The 27,769-nt window shown below is 46.0% G+C and overlaps 1 protein-coding gene across 2 annotated transcripts; it reads left to right on the top strand.

The window, feature by feature from the left end:
* Positions 1-136: 136 nt before the first annotated feature.
* Positions 137-27,256, top strand: RETREG2 (reticulophagy regulator family member 2). 2 transcript variants are annotated; one of them, XM_083153751.1, is made up of 9 exons: positions 137-1,636; positions 5,470-5,576; positions 5,737-5,767; positions 7,490-7,634; positions 9,752-9,836; positions 9,926-10,057; positions 13,872-13,966; positions 23,483-23,618; positions 26,431-27,256. In XM_083153751.1, exons 1-9 carry the CDS (start codon positions 1,356-1,358, stop codon positions 26,940-26,942), a joined length of 1,524 nt encoding a protein of 507 aa, XP_083009877.1. In that variant the 5' UTR covers positions 137-1,355; the 3' UTR covers positions 26,943-27,256. The 2 variants fall into 2 exon arrangements, with proteins under 2 accessions (XP_083009877.1, XP_083009876.1); XM_083153750.1 differs by having other exon boundaries at positions 23,483-23,648.
* The last annotated feature ends 513 nt before the right edge of the window (positions 27,257-27,769 follow it).

The raw sequence follows: 27,769 nt of genomic DNA, 5'->3' as shown, positions 1-27,769 counted from the left end.
AGAGTGCTCCTGTCAGAGGTGTCCGAAACTTCCTGAGCATGCCAGTAACAAACATGGCCGTACACAGACAACACTGCATAACGCCTACCATGTGACCGAAACAGAATGAACTCTGCGGCCATGTTGACTAGGGGCACGGAACCCTTAACATGCCATCTTTGTATGAAAAGCACGAGATTAACAGAATCTAGTATGCGGCTCTTTATTAACGAAATATCCCTCCGCTGCATAGGCTGTCACCCCACCCACTACGCAGCGGACCCCCTCACACAGAGACCGGAAATAGTTCCTGGGGCGACGTCACGGACGCTCAGCTGACGCAGCATCATAACAACAACATCCCGGCTGAGAGAACCGACAGCTGGAAACCGGTCCACGGGTGCTGCGGGCTGCGCTGTCAATGGAGGCAGGGGGTTCATAGGGGTAGCAAAATATGCTGACGGGGTACCAGGGATATTTACATACAGTGACATTGTAATTGGCACAGGAACTACTCCGGAAGGTGCTCTGGAGGAGAGCATGTCACAAGGGTAGGGGAATATACTGGGAAGTAAGCCAGGGGATATAGACATTATTGAGATACGCTTAGGTGGGGTTATATTGATAAATCAGGCACTTTTTCTTTGGTCAGGGGCATACATTGGTCAGGCAGGAGTTCACAGGTTAGAGACTTGTTTGGGGGGGGGATCTACTGAAAGGCAGACAGGAATCACGTGATATACTGACAACTCAGTCTATATACTGTCAGATCTGGAAGGGGAAGAAGGTGTATTAGCAGGAGCTTCGGTAAGAGGCAGAGTGAAGATGATGACATTAAACAAGTGCTGGGTTCAAGATTCATACTGAAAGTTCATCCTAGGGTTTCTGGGAGGCACAATAATTTCTAAAACAAGGCTGTTGTATATACTGAAACTAGTGTTGGTGCTGTTTTAGATTGGACAGCGATTCCATAGACTGGTTAATATAGCTTTATGGGTGGACGTCACTGATCCGTATGACTTAAACTAGAAAAAGGAGCTGTACTGACTGCTGTGAAGTTGGTGCAGATAAAAAGTATTAGAATATATACATTGGTTTGAAGAAGCAAAATGGTGAAGATAGGGCTCCCAGGTAGGATCTGTTGTGGAAAAAAATCAGTGTAAAACTGCTGTAAACAAATGGATCCAGAGTGAGGGAGATGGTAGTCCACTAATTTTGGTGATAAGTGACAGCAAGAACAAGTTGCATCTTTAGGCTGGTGTAGCATTTCAGAGGGGGATCTCCAGGGGAATGTTGTGGAGAGACTCAGGAGGAACCTTGCTGTGTCTGTATTTGAGCTTTGGAGTAAGATAAAGTGAACAAAAGGGTCTAAGGACATGTCTGGCGAGGCTGTGACATGCAATCCTTCCGATTCTAGCGAAAGCAAGATGCATGAAGAGGATATTGCTCCTTGGCCTTCAGGAGATCCGGGCCAAGGTGAAGAAAGAAGTGGGCGATTTTTTGGAGCCTCAGAAGAAGAAATGGAATCCCTGGAGGCCTGTCTGCACAGTAAACTAAGTGAATGGGGACCTTTGCTTACTGCTGGACAGCGACTTTTGGTATGGGAGAGGCCGCTTCCTAGCCTACTGACTGCAGCGGCTCTGCACGGGGCATTTTGGTGAGACACCCTGAGTATGGAGGAGCCCATTGGACTTTTTAATGTCTGTCTAGAGATTTATGTCCAATCCTCTTGACAAAATGATTTGGTCTAATGCTAAAATCACACTAAACCCCTATGCTGCTAGTTGTAGGACAGGGGTATGGGCTACCGTGAATGTAGATACATCATTGGTAAAAATATATTCTGAAACTCTAAAGAAAGTGCGATTCTAAAAAACAAATGTTTGACAAAGTATGGCAGAATGGCTTAAATATATCTGAAATATGTATTGGGGTTTAATTGTTTTAGAATCAACAGCTGTGTACTGTATCACATAGACATATAATACATGTGAAATAAATGGAGACTTTTTTTTTAATACCCTAAGAAACCTTGCAAACTTGTGCAGACATGTATTGTGTGGCTTGGGATATTCATACAAGTGTGCAGGAGCAGGGAGGCTTTTTGTCCCATTTCAGTGCCCATCAGAGATGGATATTGTCTTAAACGTGTTGTAGAAGCCAGAGCTCTCCATAGAAGTAAGATAAAAAAAAAAAATTGGGAGAGAATTTCTGTGGAATGCATGATAAAAACAAAATTAATTGAGTATCTGCCCGCGACCTCCGATTACTTTACACTTTAGTGTGTGTATGGCGGTCAAATAGGTACAGAAATGAATGCAGCGTTGGCCTGCTTTTTTTTCAGATCATTAAAGAGGTGTTTGTACTGTTTAATCTTGCTGTGAATGGATGTAAAAATAACATGGTTAGGCATAAACTTTTGTGGAAAATGATTTCCACAAAATAGTATAATTAGTAACTTTTCTTTTATTACAATTATCAGCAGCATAGTGCCTAACTCAAAGATGTAAATAACCCCAATGTTTATGTACATCTCTGATGTTTTTAGATCTGTGCATGTGCAGATTATGGGCCTAATTCAGACCTGATTGCGGGGCACATTTTTTTCTCAGATGGACAAAGCCATGTGCACTGCTGGTGAGGCAAATGTAACCTGTGCAGAGAGCGTTAAGCCCCCCATCCACTACGCAGACATATCTGAAGCTATAAATCTCTTCAGATTTCCCTCGAACTCTCCCAGGAATCTGATCTTAACTTGGGCTAAATGTTCACACTATTCACTTCATATACTGATCTCATCAATTCTATGTTAAACCCCTGACCGCTTCAGAACAGATTTATCTTTGGTGCGGTACATAAGATTTTTTTGTCTGATGGATCTGAGACTCAGCCGCTCATCTGATCTGAGGGAGCTCAGATTTGGCCTTTTTTCTTCAGATCGGTCTGCCAGATTAAATTACTGCTATTCGCAGCTTTTCGGGGAGGGGGCTATATATTAATATTGCTTCCTTTTAGCCCTGCCCCCTCTGCAAGGACACTCAAATGGTGTGGGGTTTGCATTACTGGGGGCGGGGCTTGATGACGTCTAAATCGGGTTCTCCCGGAGAGGAGACTTTAAAAGTAGGCAAGTATGATCTGAAGCTGAAGAAAACAGGCCAAATTTGACTAATGGATGCCTTTAGAGTTGGGTGGGGTGTGTTCAAACTGAAATCTCTATTGCAGTCTAAAAACAAAGCAGACAATGTTTACCCTGCACATAAACAAAATAACTCAATAAATCTAACTCATTGCACATGTTACATTTGCCCCACCTGCAGTGCAAATGGTTTTGTCCATTTAAAAGAAAATGTGCTTTTCAAATTAATCCGAATTAAGGTACCCGTACACTACTGCAATGTATTGCAGTAGTGTATGGACCATCCGACCCCCCTGAGCTACCCGGGACCTTCTCGGCAGTAGGATCGCATGCGATACATTGCATGCTGTCCTTGCACATGCACTGTATCACATGCGTCCCTGCTGCCGGGAGAGGGGTCGAGTTGGAGGTTGGATGGGTTGCAGGTTTGACCTCCAGCTCATGTCCAATGTCTGCGAGAAGGCCCACCGTACCTGACAGAGACATCAAACACCTCAGATTTGGGCTGATTTTTCGGCCCGATATGTCGGGATCGGGTGAAATCGGCCCATGTCGAACAAGTGTATGGGCACCTTTTGGGCGCTTGATCACACATACACAATTTATTCCTCAAATTAAAATTTTATTAAACAATACTGATAAAATAAAAATATATATAAAAGTATATAAGAAACACACAATGTATCCCAGGAGTTAATGGAATACTGACTTAACATCAATTATCATAGAGATCCACAATCAATAGCTATTAAATACAGAGAGCTCACTATGGGCCTTATTTTGGTTCATTCTTTCTGACAAAATCCTTCTTAGATGGGCAAAACCATGTGCACTGCAGGTGTGGCAGATGTAACATGTGCAGAGAGAATTAGATTTGGGTGGGGTTTTACTTCAAAGTGAGATCTATATTGCAGTGTAAAAATAAAGCAGTCAGTATTTTCCCTGCACAGAAACAAAATTACTCACCCAAATCTAATTCTCTCTGCACATGTTACATCTGCCCCCCCTGCAGTGCACATGGTTTTGTCCATCTAAGAAGGATTTTGTCAGAAAGAATGAACCAAAATAAGGAGAGAGGGCAATTTTGAGAGAGGGGGTGGTGGTGGTTAGGTTTAGTAATTTACAATGAAATGTTAGGATATGGTCAAGGGAGGGTAAGGTTTATATGGTGGGATATGGGGGTTAGGTTTAGGCACTAGCAGGGAGGGTTAGGGACATGTTGGAGGGGGGGTGGAGGATTAGGGTTAGGCTGCTACAAGTTAGGGGTAGGGGGAGAGGGTTAACTTGTGGTGGCCCTGTCAGGATTCTCCATATCAGGATGCTGGGGTCGGTCTTTTGACTGCCAGTATATGTATACCAATAGGTGTTCCCTGTTCCCTTTGTTTTATTCTCCCTTTATACTTAACAGCTAATTTGGCCTTTAATACAATCTTTTTGCGGATGACATTCAGATCTACTTCTTCTCCCTGGACCTCTTATGCTTTTTCATTACCGGTACTTGTTGGAGTCACCATTGACTCCTTATTCTCCATCAAACCACACATCTAATTTGTTTAGATGTCCTGCCATTTCATCTCAGAAATATCTCCAGGATCAGACCCTTCCTCACACTGGAGACAAATGAGAACATCATCATCTACTCACTGGTCATCTCTATACTGGACTACTCTAAGCATCTCATACCTGGCCCCCCTCACCTTAAATCTGTACTAGAAGCTGCCACCAGCTCATCTTCCTCTCTAAATGCAGTATGTCTGACACCCGTCACCTACAAGCCCTTTAGTAGCTTCTGTTCCTCTTCAAAATCCAAATTTAAATGTTGTTACAAAGCCCTCATCGAATTCGCTCCTAACTACAATTCTGGCCTCATCTCCAGAAATAAATGTATTCTCTGCTCCCAAATGGTTACTCTGCCCCTCCACTCCCATATCCAAGATTTTGCCCTTGCTTCTCCCTATATTTATATACCTTGTACAATGTTCTGAACAGTAAAGATGGAGCCTTCTTCAACTAGCCATCTCTGGATAGCCATGGTGAGCCATGGTTCACCAAGGCCTATTGTTCTCAGCTGCAATACAATACATAGAACACTAAAGTAGGGGATTAGCATAGGATTAAGTCTGACAGCTCTGGCCCACTTAATCCTATTAAAGGGCTAGATGAGGATGGCGCTTTTTATATGTTTGTTAATACAATTTCTGTGTTTGTACTATGTAAGGACAGCATGTGGCATCATATAAATAAAGGATAATAATCATTGCTGATTTCTGCTGAGATGTTGTCTACGCTATATATACTTTTGTATCAGCAAATCCTGACATTTTTAATCAGTCATGTTTGCTTTTCATTCCCAGGTTGTTCTCTTACCTATCCCTGAGGCCTCTATTCTTGGTCAGCTTCTTTTTGCTGTGCCTGATGGGTGTAAAACACTGGAAATCATGGCTGCTTCATCACTGTAAAGGTGAACACTCCTTAAGTCTGCTTTTTGTGTAACAAAATGCTTGCAAACCTCAAGTATTACCAGGCAGATCAGTATTCTGCTTCCATGCACTGAAGCTGCCCCCAGGAGTACAGCTTTCTGATGCCTTCAGTCATTAATGCACTTGTCTTCTTCTCTACAGCCCAGCCCCAGGGAGATTTATCCAGTGACAGGTAAGCACCTCAAACCCAACAAGTATATGGTTGTTCTGGTCCATTCTCCTACAGTTGTACTTACATTGTTCATTCAGAAAACAAGTCTTTGTTTTAGAGCCTATTGAACCCTATGTTATTTTCTATAACGGTCTCCATGATGCATACATAACATTAGTTTGGTTTAGTTCTATGGTATTATTATGTTTCCTTTATGGTGGAGCACTGTACTTTAAGAGAATCCTGATCTAGAATGTAGAATTTTCCTGTAACATTTACAGAGGCCTAAAATGTAAGATAAAGATGGCCCTGCCCAAATGAGCTTACAATCTAAGTGGTGTGGGGAACACTTATTACATAAGGAAATGGAATAACACCTGTAGCTGGTGCTGAGAAAAGAAAGTACTGTATGTATAACTATTGTAAGGCGGAAGCATTATCCATTAATAAAAAAATAAAAAAAAGCAGCCTTTGTTGACTGGAATTTCTGTTCAGCAACCGGTGATGTGATAGTTTCAATGAGGTGGGACAGTAGACAATATCATTGTCCACCATTACTGGAACTGAACCCTCTCCCACAAAATATCCTGTTTATTAAGCAATGAGGGACACCTACACTACAGGGTAAAACTCCTGCATTTACTTCTTAGGGGTTTATTTATGAGTGCTATTGAAGATGGGATGTTGCCCATAGCAACCAATCAAAACATACACCTTATTTATTAAGCACCTTCTAGAAGAAAATAGATAGAATCTGATAGGTGGTACTTGTGTAGTTTCACGGCGGCACTGCCCGCAGGTCGCATCGTATGCAAATTGCATGCAATGCATTTTAGCACACCCCCACTATCCACACTAGCCCGAAGCGTGGCAAGCGGATGCGGTACTGTTCATGCCCCAACTATCCACATTTGCGTGGAGTTGATTTTCTAAAGCCCAAAGGGTGGCGCAGCGAGCGGACGCGTAAAATAAGTCCAAAGCGCAGCGAGGCCCGTGAGGGGATGCGGATGACTTGACATGTATTACTTGACGTGTATTTTCTCGTCTCGCTATTGAGGGTATGAACCAGTCGAGAGGATGCGTACCACTGGCGTGGATAGTGGGGGTGTGCTAAATCGCATTGTATGAAAATCGCATGCAATTTACATACGATGTGATTTGCATACAATGCGACCCACGGGCAGTGCCACCGTGAAACTACACAAGTACCTGATTGGTTGACCATAACAACATCACCTCTCCAATAGTACTTCCATCTTAGTAAATAAACCCTTTAGGCCAGGCATGTCCAACTTTGGCACTCCAGAAACTACAAGTCCCATCATGCCTTGCTACAGTTTTGCTATTATGGAATGCTAAAACAATGGAAAAGCATGCTGGGATATGTAGTTTCAAAACAGCTGGAGGGCCACAGTTTGGACATATCTGCTTTAGGCTCTATACAGGAAACTGGCATCATTGCCAAATAATCTGAGACCAGTTTCATGAGTTCTATGAGTCACTGGTTCCTAACAAACTGCACTGTGCAGCCTCTACTTTAGTTTACTTAAATATCCTTGTACATTCGTGTTACCATACACATGGCTGTAGAAGAATGTGAGGTGTTAGGTCCCTGTTCACAAATGGTACTTTGTAAACAAATGTATTTATTTTAGAAATTGGCATTCCCTGATTTCTACAGTAGTTTGGGTGATTTGGATGTTAGAAAATAATAATAATGTGATTCACATTCTGGGTTTGCAGTGAGACCATGGCATCTGTAGGAGGAACAAGTCAGCATCGCTTGCTGAGTGTCCCGGAGCTGTGTCACTGTCTGGCTGAGACCTGGTTCACCTCTCAGCAGTACGTCCAGGAGCTGCTGCTTTACAAGAAGCAGAATCCAGGAAAGGTGGGTTAAAGCAGGTGGCTGAAGTGACATAGAGAGAATAAAGTCTGTTTCATATATCCCTGCAGTCACATGCATTTATACTTGGCACAGCTTGCTGTGTTTATACATATCAGTACATACTGTAAATATGTACATTCCACTGTTCATCATAGCAGTAGTCTGCATAGTAATGGGCTTTTATGACCAGGCTATGAGCCAGTGTTATTTGCCCTAATGGAATCCAAGTCACATCTGAATCATAGTTGCCTACCCTCCTTCATTCTGCAGGGTGCCGGACGGGGTCCCGACAGTCGGGTTCCCGACAGGCATTCACCTGACGTCGGGATCTCAACTGTCAAAACACTGACAGCCGGGTTCACGACGGCTGTCAGCTATTATCCCTTGTCGGGATCCACGACCCCCATAGAGGGAGAATAGAATAGGTGACTCGCGTAGCGAGCCACCGTGCCCGCAGCGAGCCCGCAAGGGGCTTTGTTGCACTCTCCATGCTGTCTGGGTCCAGCCAGTCGGGATAATGACTGCCGGGATCCCGACTGTCGGGGAAATAAAGAAATGAGAGAAAAAAACATAAAATCATCAGCACTATTTCTCAACGTTGGTGATAAAACACAATGGGGTAGATTTATTATAGCGCCGCTATAACAGTTCCTGCTTCGCCTCAGTAGCGAGGCGAAGCAGGAGGGGACACCGACAAGATCTACTAAGATCTTGCCCCCGAAGCGGGGGAGCGCTAACTTCCCCCCTCCGGCGATGCCCCCTCCAGCTGACAGCGCATCAGTTAACACTGACGCGCTGTTCCCTTTCCCCCGGCTGGCTGGACTGTGCTAACTGACGCGCTGTTTCCTTTCCTTTCTCCCGGCCGGCTGGACTGCGCTAAATGACAAGCTGTCTCCTTTCCCCTGGCCGGCTGGAATGCGCATGTGTGGGATCTTGCTACTCATGCAAGATCCCAGCACAGCTCAGAGCCAGCAGCAGGGACAGTGCTGTCCTTGCTGTAGGCATAGGGCATCGCCGCCTGCAGCTGTCAAAGTTGATAGTTGCAGGCGGCGGAAAAGTCAGCGATGCTGACCGTTCATAAATGAGGCAGGGGCGCAGCACGAAATATCGTAGCTGCGCTATTCCTCCTGACCCACACCGCCACCGATAAAGTACCCGGCCAGCAGGTGTGATAGATCAGGGGAAGTGCTATCCCCTGCCTTATGGCACGTGGATAGCGCATATTCACCTGATCATTAGTTAATAAATCTACCCCAATGATCCTTATGGCTACATGCATCTCTTGTGGCCATTAATATGGAACCATGTGTAAAACACAATGAATGAACAATTCCTGACACATATCGGTGACTTTTCTTTATCAGGTACGGGTGGTGTAATGGTTAGCATTACTGCCTAACAGCACTGAGGTCATGGGTTTGATTCCCACCATGGCTCTAACTCTGCAGATTTTGTATATTCTCCCTGTACTTGCGTGGGTTTCCTCCGGGTACTCCGGTTTCCTCCCACAATCCAAAAATATGGTGGTAGGTTAATTGGCTCCCAAAAACGTAACCCTAGGGATTGATGTCAATATTCAAATATTCTCTGTAAAGCACTGCAGAATATGTGTGCGCTATATAAGAAACTGATAATAAATAAATAAGTACAGTAGCTCTTTCTAACCGCTTTGGGGCTCATCTACATTTGTATATGTCATTTTAAAAGATTCCTCTCAGATGTAGCAGTACACACCCACACTTAAAGGTGCCATGTTCACAATCTCTTTTCACAATCTCACCATATATGGCACTAGACACGCCCTTTGGGTGGAGCATGGCACGCCTCCTCAAAGGGCGCCGTGCAAGATTCTACTACCAACTATAATCTCCCTGAAACCAGTTTTCAAAAGTAGGCAAGTATGATTTGAATTATCCTTCTAGAACGCTTAACTATGGACTTAAAATGAGGCATCTGTTAAATTACATTCATATCAGTTATTTAACATTAATGTTGTATATATTCTGGTTGCTGGTAACGATCGAAGCTGCAGCTGAAGGAGGGGATCTCCATTTTGCACAGGGCTTCTAGTGTCTCCTTTAGGCTCACTGTGTATTTATTTTCTTCTCTTTCTACCTCAGTTCTGTGCAATGGTTTGTTCGTGCTGTGCAGTGCTGGCTGTTGTCGGACATTATGTTCCAGGCATTATGATTTCCTACATAATACGTAAGATTTTGCTGCGTTTGATAGTACCATTCGGACTATGCATGGAGAATTGTACATACAAAGACCATATCAACCATTTTGTCTTACAGTGCTCAGTGTTCTGCTGTGGCCACTGGTTGTGTATCGAGAACTGATCCAGAAGATGTACACTGCTCTCGAACCCATTCTCATGAAGTTAGACTACAGCATGAAGGGAGAACATCTGCCACGCTCACATAAGAGTAAGTTCTGAGACCTCATCAATACAGAGACTTGTTTGTTTCCTCCAAAATCAGGAAAATTATTTTATCAATCTATTTTTAAAGTATATTTAGACATGATTTAATACTCAAACTTTTGAATGAGCAGAATCTGGACAAAGTAAACATCCAGTGAGGTGCCCAAAATTTGACCTGCAATTATACTTTATTGTTCCAACATCTATTTATATATGGGGAAAGAAAAACACTTATGGCAGGTGCAAGGAAAAAAAGGATTGAACCTAGAGTGTAATATTAGCATTCAGAGGGCATATTCAATGCATGAGGGGGTTAAAGGTGAGGATCACCGAAAACAAGCCACCCTCGCCATTTAACACCCGTGCCGGCCTCACGCCCTATTCAACAATCCGGGGGAATCCTCGCTGTCGGAGGAGATTCGTGGCTAATGCATGGAGCCTCACTGTTTTGGCGGCCACACACTTTCCATCGCACTATAAAAACCCAACGAGGTGGAAACGGCGTATGCAGGGGTGTCAGTTGAATACTGACCTGCAAGCTGTGACTGCGAGCAATCAGCACTGCTGTCACAGCTCGCAAAAGAGCATTGACTACAGCCCACTGACCAATATCCATAAACTAAATAACAGCTATTGAATGAAATAAAAACGAGAAATTTAAATCCACCTATAAAATGCTGTTTTTGGTACACACAAATTATGAAGGCTGTATATTCAATAAAACTTTACATGTAAGAAAGTTAATGTATTAAATATTTATGGATAAGCATGGAAACAAAACGGATTACGCTGATGAAATCACATTCATGTAATAACGCTAGATTTCTAGAACTAAGGGGCTGGTTTTCTTTTTTATTATCTCATATCTAAAGGTATCAGACTTTTCTAACTCGAGTCCTTGCTGCAGTTGTGATTTAGTATTGGTTGTCGAAAAAGCCAAAGGAAATACAGCACGCAATTCCGTATATGCGCTGATACTGCAATATTGTGCAAACTGTGCATGTATAGCAACCTGCATGTGCAATTTTCAGAAGTTACAAGCGATTGAGAGTTGTACAGAATTTCTGTTGTACCTTCACTTGCAACTGATACCGTTTTCAGACGGTTGCACCCGGGATTAGGACACTGGTCCCATCCCCGGAGTGACACAGCATTTGCGATCTGAAAGCTCCGTGACCGACACAGCTTATTGACGGGACGGTGACATCACACAGGGCGGAGCTGAGCAGGGGCTTAGGAGGAGGCAGCTGACAGTGCTGCCTCCTCCATACTGTGAACGGGACCCGGGTCGCATGACCCAGGCACCCGTTCACACTGCACTTGATACAGGTCAGAGCCGTGTTTAATCCTGATCATTACCAGGGTTGAACTCATGTGTTGCTCGACCTGAGCTGGTCCTTTCAGACCGCACCTCAACCCGTGTTGGGGCCGCAAGGACACTGCAATAAACTAGGTCTAGAGTTCGGTCTGAAAGCTGTATGAGTTAGTGTAACTGGCTAGCAACAAGGTGTTCACTTTTAGGACAATATTGTCCTGAGTTTGTTGATGTATTTCTGAATATATAAAATGATATAAAATATAGTTGGCTATCCTGCTGTAGGGATAGTGCTGGTAATGATGACTGTTAAGGCCCCCATACACTATGCGATTTTGGGACGATTTCATCCGATTTCGGCACTTTGTGCCGATAATCGGATGAAATCGGCCCCAAATCGTAGGTATGTGACATTTGATCCGATCCGATGCGCGGTCCCGTGCGCATCGGACCGGATCAGGGAGGTCGGACGGTCTGTACATACGATCACGTCCGACCTCCCTGTATGCATATGCCTGCCACCTGACAGGCATATGCATACAGACACCGGGGGAGTAGTGGGGGCGGCCAGCGGCAGCGGTGGTGGGGGCGGCCAGCGGCGGTAGTGGGGGCGGCCAGCGGCGGTAGTGGGGGCGGCCAGTGGCGGTAGTGGGGGCGGCCAGCGGCGGTAGTGGGGATGGGCAGCGGGGACGGGCGGCGTTTGCGGTGAGCGCAGTGTACTTACACATAGCAGCAGCGGCGGGGACGGGACGCGCAGTGGCGGCTATTATATTTTTAAAATACTTGTCAAATGACCGGCCGCTCTCTGATTGGCTGAGAGCTCTCCGGCCAATCAGAGAGCGGCCGGTCATTTGAGAAGTATTTTAAAAATATAATAGCCGCCACTGCGCGTCCCGTCCCCGCCGCTGCTGCTATGTGTGTAAGTACACTGCGCTCACCGCAAACGCCGCCCGTCCCCGCTGCCCGCCCCCACTACCGCCGCTGGCCGCCCCCACCACCGCTGCCCGTCCCCACTACTGCCGCTGCCCGCCCCCCCTACTGCTCACCGCCCTGCAGCTCCCCGGGGTTTTTTTTACATGGGATAAATCGCATGCGATTTATCCCATGTAAAAATGGCACATCAAGTGCCAAATTGTATGTGAGCCTCCCGGGGAGCTGCCGGGCGGCTCGCAGGTAAATTGGGTCCGACTTGTCCCTAGGACAAGTCGGCCTAATGTATGGGGGCCTTTACTTTGTCCAGTGGATGGATTGAGGTGATGCCTCTAATGAGTACCAGACTCTGCCTGTCGAAAGGTTAAGAACTCGGTTTTAATGAACTACAATAGTTCTCAACAGTTTGCACAATATATATAGATAAATAGCATTCTTTTGCTTCAACATTTGTACAATAAATATTTATCCAACAATTTAATAGAAAATTATAATAGAAATAAAATTAGGGTTTGTACATAGTACATATGCATTAATTGTTCTTAGAGCACTTTTTAAAATGTATGATGAATACATAGGTGCAATTATTGTAAGTAGCAGTTGAATGTCCCTTTTACAGTGGACAGAAGTACCTGAATACTCTTATGGACCTTGATTTATAAAAAAAAAAAAAAAAATAAAGCCTATGGTGGACACTGGGACTGTGGGGTATGGCCAGCAGGAGACTCCAGGCACCAAGGAGTTAACTTCTTTGAGTTCCGCTGAGGCTCTTCCTATCTTATAACCCACCTGCTCACAGGCTCCTCAGTTTTACCTTGGTGCCCGGTTATATAGACCAGGAGTGGCCAAACCTGTCCTCAAGATCTACTACCAACAGTTCATGTATTTCAGGCAACCTGGGGATCTATAGTAGGAATGAATGCAGTATATTTGACGATGTGACAGTTACTGTAGTAATGACTACAGCTGTGCACCAGCTAGGTGATTTGGAAAACGTGTACCTTTGGTAGATCTCACGAACCGGTTTGGCCACCCCTGTTCTACATTATGTTCCCTGCCAGGAAGAATTCCTTGGGCCAGAATCTATCAACGATCATTTTGCCTTGGTGCCTCAGATGCAGGGCACGCTTTTGACCTCATGGCCAGATGCCTCAGCACCTAGAGAGCAGCAAGGGGTCAAGTATAAAGATCGCGATGAGCCAGAAATTGCGGCACAAACCATCAAGGGTGGAGGGAGGCAGGACTTGGATCACTCTAACTCACCACTAGACCACCAGGGACACTATTTGTATACAGGGAATGAAATGGGATACGGCAGAACAGTGAGGAGTGTATTGTGATTCGGGAGCACAGTGGGGTGTGTAGTATGAATTGTGGGCACAGTGGGGTGTAACGTGAAATGAGCGCACAGTGGAATGTGAACACAATGTGTATATTATTTTACCCCTTGGTGCCAATAGAGGGGGGCCCTTTCCATATTTTGCTATGGGGCCCACAGAGTTCTATTTACGCCCCTGCCTTCTGGGATGTTGTCATTACTGTTTATACAGTATTTATAACTTTCTTCTATCAGAACGACAAGCTAAGAAGGAGCCAGAAGAAGGAGAAGAGCTGATAGCAGAGACGGACAGTGAGAGTGAGATTGAGCTGTCTGGGTTCTCTCCTGAGGTGAGTGACCTGTTTAGGGCATGCGGTGCAGGCAGAAGAATTCATTATGTTGCCATATAGATTTATATATTTTCCAGTTCTCACCAAGTGAAGTAATAACTAGTTTATTTGCATGTCTAATTGAAAAGTTTGACTTGGTATTTAATCTTCAGAAAAGCAGATTGATGTTAACAGCATCTGTGTGTAGTGTATAGTAGAAAAAGTAATATCAATAATTTGCAGACATCCCACTATAACATGGATGGTACTGGAATTCCGCACAATGTATTAAGCTTTTAATACAGGAGAATATTCTGGGATGAAGCCTAGGCCGGGTACACACTTGCAGGATATCTGCACAATTTTACTTTTCTGGTCAAATTGGTAAAAAACAAATTGTGCATCCCGTGGAGGTAGTGGTGGGGGGAAATGTGATTGTTTTATTGTACATAGTGCATGCAGTGATACACAGAAATATCATTGACTGTTCATTTCTCTATCATCCATATGGTATACTGGGTTCCCAATACATTAGGGAAGAAGAGGTCCTCCACTGGAGACAGGCACATAAAACTCTTCACAGTGGGTGTACTGGCTCCTCCCCTCTACTTCCTCCTCTACAAGTCAGTTTAGAAAAATGTGTCCTTGGAGAGGCTGCACTTACATGAAGCTCCAGAAGAGCAATTTTTTCTTCATTTAATTTTCTTTGTTATTTTGGGGAGCTGGTTTTGGACTAAACCGCTCCCTGCTTTGTGGGAAGCCAGGGGAGGGCTACAGTTGCTGGCCTTTCAAGGTACCGAACTGTCCCTGCTGCAGGACCACTGTCCTGTTTGGGTGCTTGTCATGGCGGGCATCTCGATGAAGCGCTTCACACCCCAGCTTGCCGCACACCCCTGGCTCAGTCCCAAGACATCAGAGGTGAGTGTTACCCGGGGTCCCCGTTAGTGGGGTACCCCGGTTTATGTGTGGCAAGATGGCGGCGGCAATGGCGGTGTCCCTGCACTGGAACCGCGCAGCTCCCTGCCTACACTGGAGGCTGTACACTGCCACTGGACCACCAGGGCATGTGTTATTAAGTTTGGCTAGTAATAGCAACAGCACCAGTATAAAAATTAGTAAAAGCACCAGCGCCATTGTAAGGGGCGTGGCTTACTCCGAGCGGGGACACAGCTCTGTGGCGAATTTCCTGCTTCTCTCTGCATGCTTTGGGCGCCATTATACAGCAGCAGACACCCCTCAGCGGTGCTGGCAGCTCCAGGCTGGGTGGAAGAGAACTTCAGCAGAGACAGCAAGTGAAATTGAGCTTGTAAAATGCTCATTGCAGTGTTTTAGCCTTGCACATACGTGTGTGTTTGTGTGTGTATATGTGTAATATATATATATATATATATAACAATGGGGGGATCCCCTTCCTGCGCTCAGAATATGCGAGCAGCTCCTCTGAGGGGTCCTCTGTTAGACAGGACCCGAAAGATAGATATGTATGGAAAAAGAGTTTCAGAGGGCGCTTCAGAAGATAAAACGGTTTAGAATAGCTGATTAATATTTAATAAAATGTACAGACATATAAAATCCTGTAATCAGGTATCATACAAATACATGTGATGTACAATGACTACAGCTCTTATTAGTTGTTCAGTTTGAACAATGACAGGGCCCCTATTTGTATGATACCTGATTACAGGATTTTATATGTCTGTACATTTTATTAAATATTAATCAGCTATTCTAAACCGTTTTATCTTCTGAAGCGCCCTCTGAAACTCTTTTTCCATACATATCTATCTTTCGGGTCCTGTCTAACAGAGGACCCCTCAGAGGAGCTGCTCGCATATTCTGAGCGCAGGAAGGGGATCCCCCCATTGTTTTATTTATATCTCTCTATATATATATATATATATATCTCTATCTCTATCTATATATCTATTTTAATATCTATTACTGCTACCAGCTCCTCAATCAGAGGGCTTAGGGGTGTGCTGGTCCCCTCATTGTCTCTGAGTTTTTTCCCCACTTGCTTGTTAAGCATTACTGGGCACACATTATACAGTAAGTGTTAGATACAGCACATAGCTTCTATTCACTTCACACTGACTGTGATTGCTTGGTGTTTTTGTGTGTGTATTGTGGAGTGATTGCATTCTAAAGATGGTTACAAAGTTAACATGTATGATTTGCAGCTCTAAAGGCCCCCATACATTAGTCCGACTTGTCCTAAGGACAAGTCGGACCTGATTTTACCCTGCAGCTCCCCGGGAGGGGGACACAAGATTAGGAACTTGATGTGACAAGGTTTGCATATGATAAATCGCATGGATTTATCATATGCGGTCCCCAGGGAGCTGCAGGAGGAGGGAGCCGTGCGGGGTAGTCATCAGCGGGCGGGGATGCCGGCTAATAGAGAGCCGAGCAGGTGGAGGCTGCATAGGGAGCTGGGCAGGAGGAGGGTGACAGCGGGAGCAGCGCGCCGGGCAGGGAGGATGACGCTGGCTGCCGGGCAGCGGCAGGAGCCGGGAGGAACACAGATAACTTTGAAAAAAAAAAAAAGCCCATACAGAATGACTAGCAAGCCATTGATTGGCTGAGACCTCTCTCAGCCAATCGCTGATTGGCTGAGAGAGGTCTCAGCCAATCAATGGCTTGCTAGTCATCTGTATGGGCTTTTTTTTTTTTCAAGTTAGTGTGTTCCTCCCGGCTCCCGCCGCTGCCCGGCAACCAGCGTCATCCTCCCTGCCCAGCGCGCTGCTCCTGCTGTCACCCTCCTCCTGCCCGGCTCCCTATGCAGCCTCCCCCTGCTCGGCTCTCTATAGCCGGCATCCCCCGCCCGCTGTCATCCCCCGCACGGCTCCGGGGCTGGGCTGCACATAAGATTTAGCAAATCTTATGTGCAGCCCGTCTGACCTCCCGACCCCGATCCGATGCGCACGGGACCGCGCATCGGATCAGACGGGGTGTCTACAAGTGCGATTTGGGCCGATTTCACAGCCCGATTCATCCGAATCGGGTGAAATCGTGCCCAAATCGCATAGTGTATGGGGGCCTTAAGTTTGTCCCTGCATCTACTTCACAAGTCACTTTTGAACAATGTATGTCACCCCAGACCAGTGGGGGTCCCCACAGCTTAGTGGTATCCCCACACAATTGTGTGGAGGATCACAGGGGCAGTCTCAGGAACCAGCCTGGGCTAGCAGCATTAAAAGCATGCTGGAATCTGTGTCCACTCAGCTGACTGCAAATACCCTGCAGACTCAGAAAGTGCAGCAGGATTTAACTGTCCTGTCTGCAAGGGTGGGCATCCTCACTCCCATGGGTGGCTTGTCGCGCAAACGTGATTTAGCTTCTGTAGAGCCTGACTCTGAGGAGGAGGCTGTTGAAGACGGGGAGGATGTGGATGATCCATAACCAGGTTCTGAGGGGTCTCTTTTACAGGGGACTGAGTGTTTAAAATTGCCCATAAGACTAGTCCTTTATCTCTCTCTGGCTGCTCCCTTTTTTGTGTCTCAAAAAAGGCAGAATGTGGTATTTCCTGAACGGGCTGATTTGGAAGATGCTTTCAAATCGGCTTGGAAAAATCCTGAAAAGAGATTTCAAGTATCCAAACGCTTCAAGTCTAGTTTTCCCTTTGATGCCGGCAGGCGGGTGTAGGAGGAGCCTCCAGTTGTAGATGCCTCTATGTCCCATTTGCCTAAAAAGATGGGACTCCCACACTTAAGGATTCAGTGGATAAAAAAACTAGACGGTACCCTGAAGGGGTGCCGGACAGTATCCCGACAGTCTTTACCCCGACGTCGGGATCCCGACTGTCAAATCCCTGACACTCGGGGTCCCGACGGCCACCAGCTATTCTCCCTCGTGGGGGTCCGCGACACCAAAAGAGGCAGTATAGAATAGGTGGCGAGCTTAAGTGCCTGCAAGGGGCTTTGTTGCGCTCGCCATGCTGTCTGAGTCCGGCCAGTCGGGATCCCGACTGTCAGGACCATATACCACACCCCCCTGAAGTCTATGTTTACAGCCAGTGGTGCGGCTATGCGCCCGGTACTCACTAGTTGCTGGATGGCAAAGTCCATTCATACCTGGGAGACCCAAATCCAAGAGGGATTGCTGGGTGATATGTCCACGGCCCAGGTGGCTAATTCACTCCGTCACACACAAGATGTGGCTAAGGTGCTTTGTGACACACAAAAGGAGGTGGGCGCTATTAATGCGCGTAACTCGGCCATGGCGGGTTCCGCCCGCAGGGCTCTGTGGCTGCGTCAGTGGGTTGCTGACGCTGACTCCAAGCGTAGCATGGTGAACCTTCCGTTCACGGGAGAACGCCTGTTTTGTAAAGAACTAAATGAGTTGATTTCTAAAACTACTGACGGGAAATCCACTTTTCTCTCAACTGCCTCTAGCCAGCCCAGATGGCCCTTTTCAGGCCTGAGTCAGCAGTCCATTCAGACAGGCAAATTTCGCCAAAGGCGAGAGGTGGCTCAAACGCTAACAGAGGCACGTGTGGTAAATTTAGAAAGTTTGGGTCCTCTGCACCTTCAGACCTCAGCTCAGGCGGAGCACCCCAAAAGCCCTCAGCATGACCGGCTATACACACCACGAGACCTACTCGCGTTAGAGGCACATCTGTCATTTTTCAGCCAGGTGTGGGAGGATTACTGCCTCAGTCCATGGGTCAGGGCTCTTATTTTGCATGGCTACAAGCTGGAGTTCGACAGGTTGCCACCGCACAGATTTTTTTGGTGTGGACTCCTGGCTGCGGCAAGGGATTAGCTGGTCCTCAGGCAAGCTGAACAAACACTGCAGGACTCCCAGGTTATAATACCTGTTCCGGAACAGGAGCAGGGCAAAGGGTATTACTCCACCCTGTTCGTAGAACGGAAGCCGGACGGCTCGGTGAGACCCATCCTCAACCTGAAATCCTTGAACCCATTTTTAAGCGTGTTCAAGTTCAGGATGGTCTCTGAGGTTCATTGTGGCCAGCCTTGAAGAAGGGGAGTTCCTAGCGTCCTTTGATGTGAAGGACGCATACCTTCACATTCCCATATGGCAACTGCATCAGGCTTACCTCAGGTTCGCAATCAGAAATGAGCATTTTCAGTTCCAAGCCTTACCTTTCGACCTGTCCACGGCTCTGCACATCTTTACCAAGGTGATGTCCTTGCTAAGGGCTCAAGGGGTAAATGTTATCCCATACCTGGACGATCTGCTGATAAAGGCGAGAACAGAGGAACTGTTGAGAGCAGATATCACTGCCACAATGCAGGTACTGTGTTCGTAAGGGTGGATTTTGAACCTGCAAAAGTCCTCACTGACCCTATCCAGGCGTCTTCAGTTCTTGGGGATGATTCTGGATACAGTGGAACAGAAAGTGTTCCTGTCAGAGGAAAAGATGGTAGCCATTCAACTGCTGGTAGTGTCAGTCTTTCATTGCATCCAACTACTGGGAAAAATGGTTGCCTCCTTCGAGGAGCTCCAGTTCGGGAGGTTCCACTCCCGGACTTTTACAGTTGGTTCTTTTGGCCAAATGGTCGGGTTCCCACCTACAGATGCACAGGTGGATACGTCTGTCGGCCCAGGCAAGACTGTCCTTGCAATGGTGGCTTCATCCGCAAAACCTCTTGGCGGGCAGACGTTTTGGGATTCGGGATGGGTCCTTCTGACGACAGATGCCAGTCTTTTTGGCTGGGGAGCAGTGACACAGGGAAGGCGTTTTCAAGGAAAATGGTCTCTGTCTTCACATCAACTGTTTGGAACTCAGAGCTGTCTATTATGCGCTCCTGCAGGCAGCCCATTTGTTGCAGAGCCTGGCAATCCAGATTCAGTCAGACAACGCAACGACGGTTGCGTACATCAACCGGCAGGGGGGGACAAAGAGCAAGTCCTGCATGAGGGAGGTATCCAAGATCTTGGTTTGGGCAGAGGCTCATGCTATGGCATTGATGGCCATATTCATTCCGGGTGTGGACACCTGAGAGGCGGACTTCCTCGTCGTCACGAGTTGCACCCAGGAGAGTGGATTTTCAGTCCCCAGGTGTTTGCGCAGATTGTGGATTGGTGGGGATTACCACAGATTGACCTGATGGCGTCCAGGATCAACAAAAACGTGGACAAGTATTGCTCCAGGGACCCTCAGGTAGTTGCAGTCGATGCACTAACGACGATTTGGTCATTCAACCCGGTATACCTATTTCCTCCCATTCCCTTGATAAGTGACGTGCAAAAAGAATTCGGAGCCAAGAAGTGGACGCAATTCTGGTGGCCCCGGACTGGCCTCGAAGTGCGTGGTACGCGGATCTTCAGGTCATGGTTGTGGGGACCCCGTGGCATCTACCACTCGTAGTCAACTTGCTCACTCAGGGGTTCTTCGTTTACCAGGACTGGAGGTTGAGAGGCAGATTTTAGCCAAAAAGGGCCTTCATGCTTCTGTCATTTCCACCATGACCCAGGCAAGGAAACTGGTGACGGCTTCCCATTACCATAAGATCTGGAGAAAGTATGTAGCCTGGTGTGAAACCAATTTGTTTCCACCTGTGGATTTTAAACTGGATCGTTTTCTGAGATTTCTGCAGTCAGGCTTGGACCTGGGCTAGGTTCCTTGAAAGTACAGATATTGGCTCTTTCCATTTTCTTTCAGCAGGAAATTGGCTAACATTCCAGAAGTACAGACCTTTCTCCAGGGGGTTTTGAGGATTCAACCCCCCTTTCTGTCACCTACGGCTCCCTGGGACCTTGATGTGGTCTTACAGTTCCTGCAGTCGTCTTGGTTTGAACAACAGGCGTCAACTGATTTGATGTACCTCACATGGAAGACTGTGGTGCTTCTGGCATCGGCTAGACCAGTGTTTTTCAACCACTGTGCCATGGCACACTAGTGTGCCTTCAGCTCAAGTGTGCCCCCAGATCTCGAAATGTCCACACCAGTTTACAGCCACTGCCTCCAATTCAACTATTATTTACTGCTCTCTTGTTTTCATGTGAGGATGAATGTATTGTCATTTTGTTTCCTTTGAGGACCAGTGTGATTGTTTTTTTCATGGGGCCAAAGGGGGCCTGTGTTTTTCCCTTTGGGGGTCTGATGGCGTGCCTTGGCAATTTTAGAATCTTGTCTGGTGTGCCGGGAGCTAAAAAGGTTGAAAATCACTGGGCTAGACACATGTCAGTGTTAGGTGTCTTGCAGGAGGAGTAGTAGTAGTTTGTTTATTTATAAGGTGCCACAAAGTGTCCACAGCGCCGTACATTGCAAAAAAAAATTACAAGGTAACTTACAGAGTGTGTTGATAAAATATATAGAGCATAAATAGGGTATAGCTGGTAGAAATAAAATCAGCATCAGTTCTGAAGTAGGTGTCGAAATTGCTGAGGAGACTGAAGATGAAGTAGAGGAAGGGAAGAACAGGGCAGGAGCGCTGGTGAGGTTAGGAGGTAGGGTGAGTAAGTGAGGAAGGAGGGCCCTACTTATAAGAGTTAACAGACTAAAAGGAGGTGGGTGGATGAACGAAAAACAATAGGATAAGTAGGAACGGATGGGAACGGATGGAGGGGTAGGGTAGGCAGGATAGGAGGAGCGAAAGAGGTTAGGAGGAGGAGGGATAGGCTAGTCAGAAGAAGTGGGTTTTGAGGGAGTGCTTGAAGGAGGTAAGGGAATCAGAAAGCCTGATGGGTGGCGGGAGGTTGTTCCAGTGTAGGGGGGGGCAGCACGAGAGAAGTCTTGGACACGGGAGTGGGAGGAGGTGATTAGGTGAGAGGTCAGGCGGTGACGGAACTAAGAGGACGGGAGGGAGTGTGGATAGAGTTCAGTGAAGAGAGGTAAGGAGCGGTGGAGGAGGAGATAGCCTTGTAGGTGGTGGTGAGGAGTTTAAAGAGGACTCTGAAAGGAATGGGGAGCCAGACAGAGGGGGGAGGCGGAGGTAGAGCGGCGGGAGAGAAAGTTGAGCCAAGCAGAATGGATTGGAGAGGGGCGAGGCGGGCGAGAGGTAGCCCAGATAGAAGGATGTTGCAGTAGTCAAGGCGGGAGATGACAAGGGAGTGAATGAGAATTTGGTTGCGTCAGTGGAGAGGAATGGTCTGCTGTGCAAGATGTTGCGGAGGTAAAAGCGGCAAGACTGTGAGAGAGCACGAATGTGGGGGGGTGAAAGAGAGGGAGGAGTCAATGATGACACCGAGGCACCGCGTTTGGTCGGTGGAGGTGATCTCGGTTTCACCAATGCTGATAGAGATAGTGGGAGAAGAGGGGATATTCGGGGGATGGAAGATTAGAAGTTCAGTTTTAGCCATGTTTAGTTTCAGGAAGCATTGGGTCATCCAGGCTGAGATGGCCGTGAGGCATTCGGAGACCTTGGACAGGAGTGATGGGTATAGGTCGGGGGGAGGAGAGATAGATTAGGGTCATCAGCATAAAGGTGGTAACAGAAGCCGTAGGAGCTGATGAGGGTGCCCAGAGAGGTGGTGTAGAGGGAGAAGAGGAGAGACTGACCCTTGGGGAACAAGGAGTCCTTCTCTGGTGTTTCACGCAGATAGGGCAGAACTGAGAACAAAACCGCAGTTCTTACCGAAGGTTGTTTTGGCTTTCCATCTGAACCAGGCTATTGTGGTTCCATCTAGTGTGGGTCACTCTGGGATTCAGGAGTCCGTTAATGTGGTTCGAGCGCTTAAGGCCTATGTTGGTAGAACGGCCAGGCTACGCAAGACTGATTGTCTTTTTGTGATTTATGATGCCCAGAAAAAGGGTTTGCTGGCCTCAAAACAATCTATTGCACGTTGGATTTGTGCTACTATTCGTCAGGCTTATGGAGCAGCTGACTTGCCAGTTCTGCCTTCTGTGAAGGCTCATTCCACAAGAGCGGTGGGCGCATCCTGGGCAGCTGCTCGGGGTGTGACGGCTCTGCAATTATGCAGAGCTGCTACTTGGTCGGCTCAACACACTTTTGTAAAGTTTTACAAATTTGACACCCTGGCCAAAGAGGATACCCTATTTGGGCAGGCGGTGCTGCAGCAGTCTATGCACGTAACCCTCCCCCCCCCCCCTTTCTGGAAGCTTTGGGACATCCCCAATGTATTGTGAACCCAGTATACCATATGGATGATAGAGAAAAGAGGATTTTAATTAACTACCGGTAAATCCTTTTTTCGAAGTCCATATGGTATACTGGGAACCCGCCTCTGTGCTGAGTTCTACTGCACCTGGTTGTCACTTCAAGGTTGTGATATATTTTGGCTTGTTGCATGTAGGGTTCTACAAGTTGTTAACTGTTTTATTTACCAGTTATGAATGTTTAAGGGTGTGCTGGTATGAATCTCACCGAAGTCACAATACTTATATCCTTACTTATATTCATTCTCCTCGGACACAGTTTTTCCTTAACTGACTTGTGGAGGAGGAATTAGAGGGGAGGAGCCAGTACACCCATTGTGAAGAGTTTTATGTGCCTGTCTCCTGTGGAGGACCTCTTCTTCCCCAATGTATTGAGAACCCATTTGACCATATAGTCTTTGAGAAAAGGATTTACCGGTAAGTAATTTAAAATTCTTTTTTTTTCCATCCAGATGGACGTGAGAATAACAGCCTTGGCTCTGTCCATCACAGACTCCGAGCTGTCAGATGAGGAGGCCTCCATCCTGGAGAGTGGAGGATTTTCAGTATCCAGAGCGACTACTCCACAACTGACTGATGTATCAGAAGGTGAGAAAGTGACGGGACCCGCATTATTCAGTATGTATTAATCTCCACTTAATACCTAGGTGTAAAAAATAAAGTATTTGATATTATTTAACAACTATTAGAACTTCACAACTGTATTTTAAATAAATACTTGCACAGTAGGTGTACTACTCTCTGTTATCCTGGAATCTATGTTTTTAGAAATGGACTAAGCAGCCCATACACGCTGCTATGAGGGCGTGCTTTCCGTGCTGTACTAGCACGGATCACATTGCATTGCCTGTGCATGCAATGCAATGTGATGAAACCTAAGTACAAAAAGTATGTGCAAGCACATACTTTTTGTACTTAGGTTTCATCACATTGCATCGCATTGCATGCACAACGGATGCACATGCAATGCAATGCAATGTGATCCGTGCTAGTACAGCATGCTCACAAAGCAGCGTGTATGGGCTGCTTAATTCTCCCCTGTATAAAATAACATTTTGCTTGGTGTGGCTTTTGTATTCACCTCAACATACTGTGCATTATTTGGTTCCAAGAATACTTGTAAGTAGGGAAGCCAATCCCGGGGTATTTTTTCAATCCCGGGATTCGGGATTGAAAAATGCTCAATCCCGGGATTGGCTTTCCTAGTAGAAAAACTCCCTGGCTTCCCCGCATTTACTTACATGCACGTGCAGCTGGGTTGCCGGGTGGGTGGGTGGATGGATGGGCGGTCATCTAAAGAAATCAGGAGCCGGGTTGGGGGACGGGTGGTTAATGCTGCTGCTGGCTTGCTAGTTGGGCGGGCGAGCGGCGCGGCTTCTTCATACTGCCGGGAGTGACGTGAGTGACCTGCCTGCAAAGCGTGACCTTGTCACGCTGCGCAGTATGCTCTGCTGGATGCCGGGCATTGAATCCCGGGATTGAAATCCCGGCCTTTTGGGGGCTAAATCCCGGGATCCCGCCGATCCCGGGATTGGCCACCCTACTTGTAAGTGTTCAAAGCTACTTTAGGCATGTTAATGTGCAGCATGCAAAAATAATGAACAAGTTGTGGTGGGTTAAAGTTAAATGTTACCTATGCAAAAGAGATGAAGGAAGGAAAGAAGGACTACGCTACACTCTGGCAATACGTTAAATGATATGTAAAACATTAGTTCACAGTTTTGCTTTCTTCTAATCTTTTTCGCACTGTATTATTTTGTTCCTTCGTGATCGGGACAGTTTGAGCATTTTGGCAATGTGTCAGGTTATTAGTATTCATTTTAATGTGACCCATGTAGCTTCTGTTTGGTAGAATTGTGGAATAAATGTAACTTGTTATTTAATACATAGGAGTAGAAAGCATAGATGACTGGAGGCAGGGTAACTTAGAAAAGGGACCTTTACCCTCCGGCACGGGCATCAGACTTTGAACCTTAGAGCTTTCTTATATATATATTTACAGTCCTGCTTAGAATTTCCTTCGAGTAAGAACGCAGCAGGAGGATGTTCCACCGGTCCTATAAACTGCAGGGAGGGTCTAACTGTTGCTGTACTTTTATTAGGCTAGAGTGGTTATATAACATACATGTAAACAAAATACTTCTATTTCACCTTAGTTGTGCACTTCAGGATGGCCTTCACCTTCTTTGCAGTTTGCAAGGATGATCTTCAACTGGTGGGGTTGCAGCAATGTCTACTCTAATGCAGTGTTATGTGCACTGTCTACAGACTAACATCAGCAGACCATACATACAAAAGAAAAAGTCCTAATAATTGGCAATAGCACTGGTATAGAATATGATCAATAGAGCTGCCACCACATCATGCAGTGTAAAAGAGCTCATACACGGTCCGTTGTGGACCGGATCCGTTCTGTACTATGCGATGCTCGCTCCTGCGCATCACATAGTACGGTACAAAAAGTATGTGCTGCACATACTTTTTGTACTAGGTACACATCGGATCGGATCGCATTGCATGCACAAGGCATGCGATCCGATACGATGTGTACTTTAAAAGTACAAAATGGACCGGCAAAACGGAGCGTGTATGGGCTCCTTAAAGGAAAGAGCGCAGCTGCTGCACATGCCTAGTGTACTAGCTTCATCTACCTCATTTACTGTATGTGTGGATCTGAGCCCTCAAACATTGCACTGGACCAGAGAGTAGCTGCCAGGAGGAAGAGACTGGAGCCTTACCATGAAGTGGGAGATTGTGAGCTTAGAAAGTGCAGTACTGGTTCTATTATGTTTTGTGTAATTATTATTTTTTTATTTTTATTATATGTTTAACCTTTTCCTGACCACTTATTTAAATGTGTGAAACAGCCTATACTATAGACCATGTGTACTGTTAAATATTGATACTGTAATACTGTATTCCATATATATAGTGTATAAAAAGACCAATTTTCAGGGCTGTTAGCACTCCCCCAGACTGCCGTACCTAGCGGAATGCACTGCAGAGTGGGAGATTTTGGATTAAATTGGGAAACCCCCCTCTAAAAATCATGCGTTTGCCAGTGATATTTACAATTTTGTTTATGAATATGGCAGAGTAGTCTGGTAAGATATATTAAGGTTATAGTGCTTTTTCAGTGTATATGACAAGAAGTAACCCAAGGTTATTTGCTGTATTGTCAGTAAATGGGTCGTCTAGGTTTTTACTATAACAAGTATGTGAGGCCTGCTAAAAGAAGGGGAAAACAGATTTGAGAATTTGTTCTAGATTGGACTAGGTGGCGAAATATTTTAGATTTACAAAGCTGGTGATTTATCATCGGTCACACAACTTGTGAGATCTGTATAGTGTGATTGATTGCGAAGCTGGGGTATTTATCTTACTTTCTGCTTCTTTGTAGATTTGGATCAGCCAAGTGCTGTATCTGAAGACCCACTTCCTGCCACAGACCCTCCTGATGCACCATTGCTGCTGGGACAGCATGCAGGTGATGAGACACATTTACCTGCTGCTGAGATGCCACATTTACCAACACAGCCCCTGAACTTAAATCCAGAAGAGCTGTTGCCTACACTGACCTCTCCACTCCACTTTGTAAACACCCATTTTAATGGCAAGGGTCAGTCTACTGGACAGGAAAGTGGAATCCATGCCCTTAGTGAGGGAATGGTCAATAGAGCCATCAACACAGCCCTGCAGAGTCCAATAGTACCCAGTGTCAGTCTGGGAGACTCGTCCACTGAGACACAAGAACCCGGGGGAGACGGAGAGGACTTTGAGCTTTTAGAACAAGGAGAGCTGGATATGATGCAGGAGGAGCTGGAAGAAACCGAGAAGTATTTAGCATCTAGTACCTCTTCTCCACCAGCGTCTTCCCAGCTAGAGTCAGAAAATACAGATTCCCAGGCCTGATATTGGGAGAAGGAAAGCTCATCTCCTTTTTGTGTTTTCTAAACAACTGCTCAGAGGTTTATATGCCATGGTATGTACTGCTTTCTGTGGTTCTGTGGCAGGAAAGCAGTATGCCTTATCAGGCATTGGCTAAAGCACAGAGCATTGCCAACCTTCTCAACTGAGAAAGGGTTTTTTCCCCTGCCTTTTAATTTTACCTCTTGAACTTGCTTGTAGTGTTATTGCATTCATTCAATAGATCCAAACAGATGGTTGTATGGCTGTATTTTTTTGTAAGTGTGTTATCCTGGGTAAATGGGTTTTTAATCTGGTCACTCTTCTTGATAATGGTCTTTTTGTAGCTTGTAAAATACCCCAACTATTTATCTGCTAAGTGAAAATCTCATATTGATCAGATATAGTGTACACCCAACAAAAACGCACATAGAACCATCAGGCAGGGTTCCAACACTCTCATGGCATTTAACATTGCAGAAATCCAGATATGATGGGGCTAATAATGGGTCAAAGAAACAAAATACAAGGGGTGAAATGTAATAGGATGAGAGATTCAGAAAGTGAGAGATTTGGTAAGAAATCTCCATTTTTTTTAAAGTGGCAATCATTTGCACAGCAAAACCAGTGTGATTTTGCTGTGTCAATGATTGCCACTTTAAAAAAACTGGAGATTTCTTACCAAATCTCTCACTTTCTGAATCTCTCATCCTATTACATTTCACCCAAGATGTATTTGTTCTTTTGGTACTTATGTAGTATCTGGGCGCCCGATTTTCGTATTGTATGCCTTACCTTAAGGCAGGGGTGTCAAACTCAAATTCATCGGGGGC

The sequence above is a fragment of the Crinia signifera genome, chromosome 7 (genome assembly GCF_055691185.1).
Source record: "Crinia signifera chromosome 7, ASM5569118v1, whole genome shotgun sequence".
NCBI classification, from domain to species: Eukaryota; Metazoa; Chordata; class Amphibia; order Anura; family Myobatrachidae; genus Crinia; species Crinia signifera.
Note: the sequence above shows the minus strand (reverse complement) of the source record. Positions and strands in the feature narration are given on the sequence as shown.

Coding starts and splice junctions, on each gene's coding strand:
- RETREG2 (XM_083153750.1), top strand. CDS start 1,356: ATGTCTGGCGAGGCTGTGACATGCAATCCTTCCGATTCTAGCGAAAGC. Junction 1,637..5,469: donor GCTCTGCACGGGGCATTTTG/GTGAGACACCCT, acceptor TTTCATTCCCAG/GTTGTTCTCTTACCTATCCC. Junction 10,058..13,871: donor TCTGCCACGCTCACATAAGA/GTAAGTTCTGAG, acceptor TTCTTCTATCAG/AACGACAAGCTAAGAAGGAG.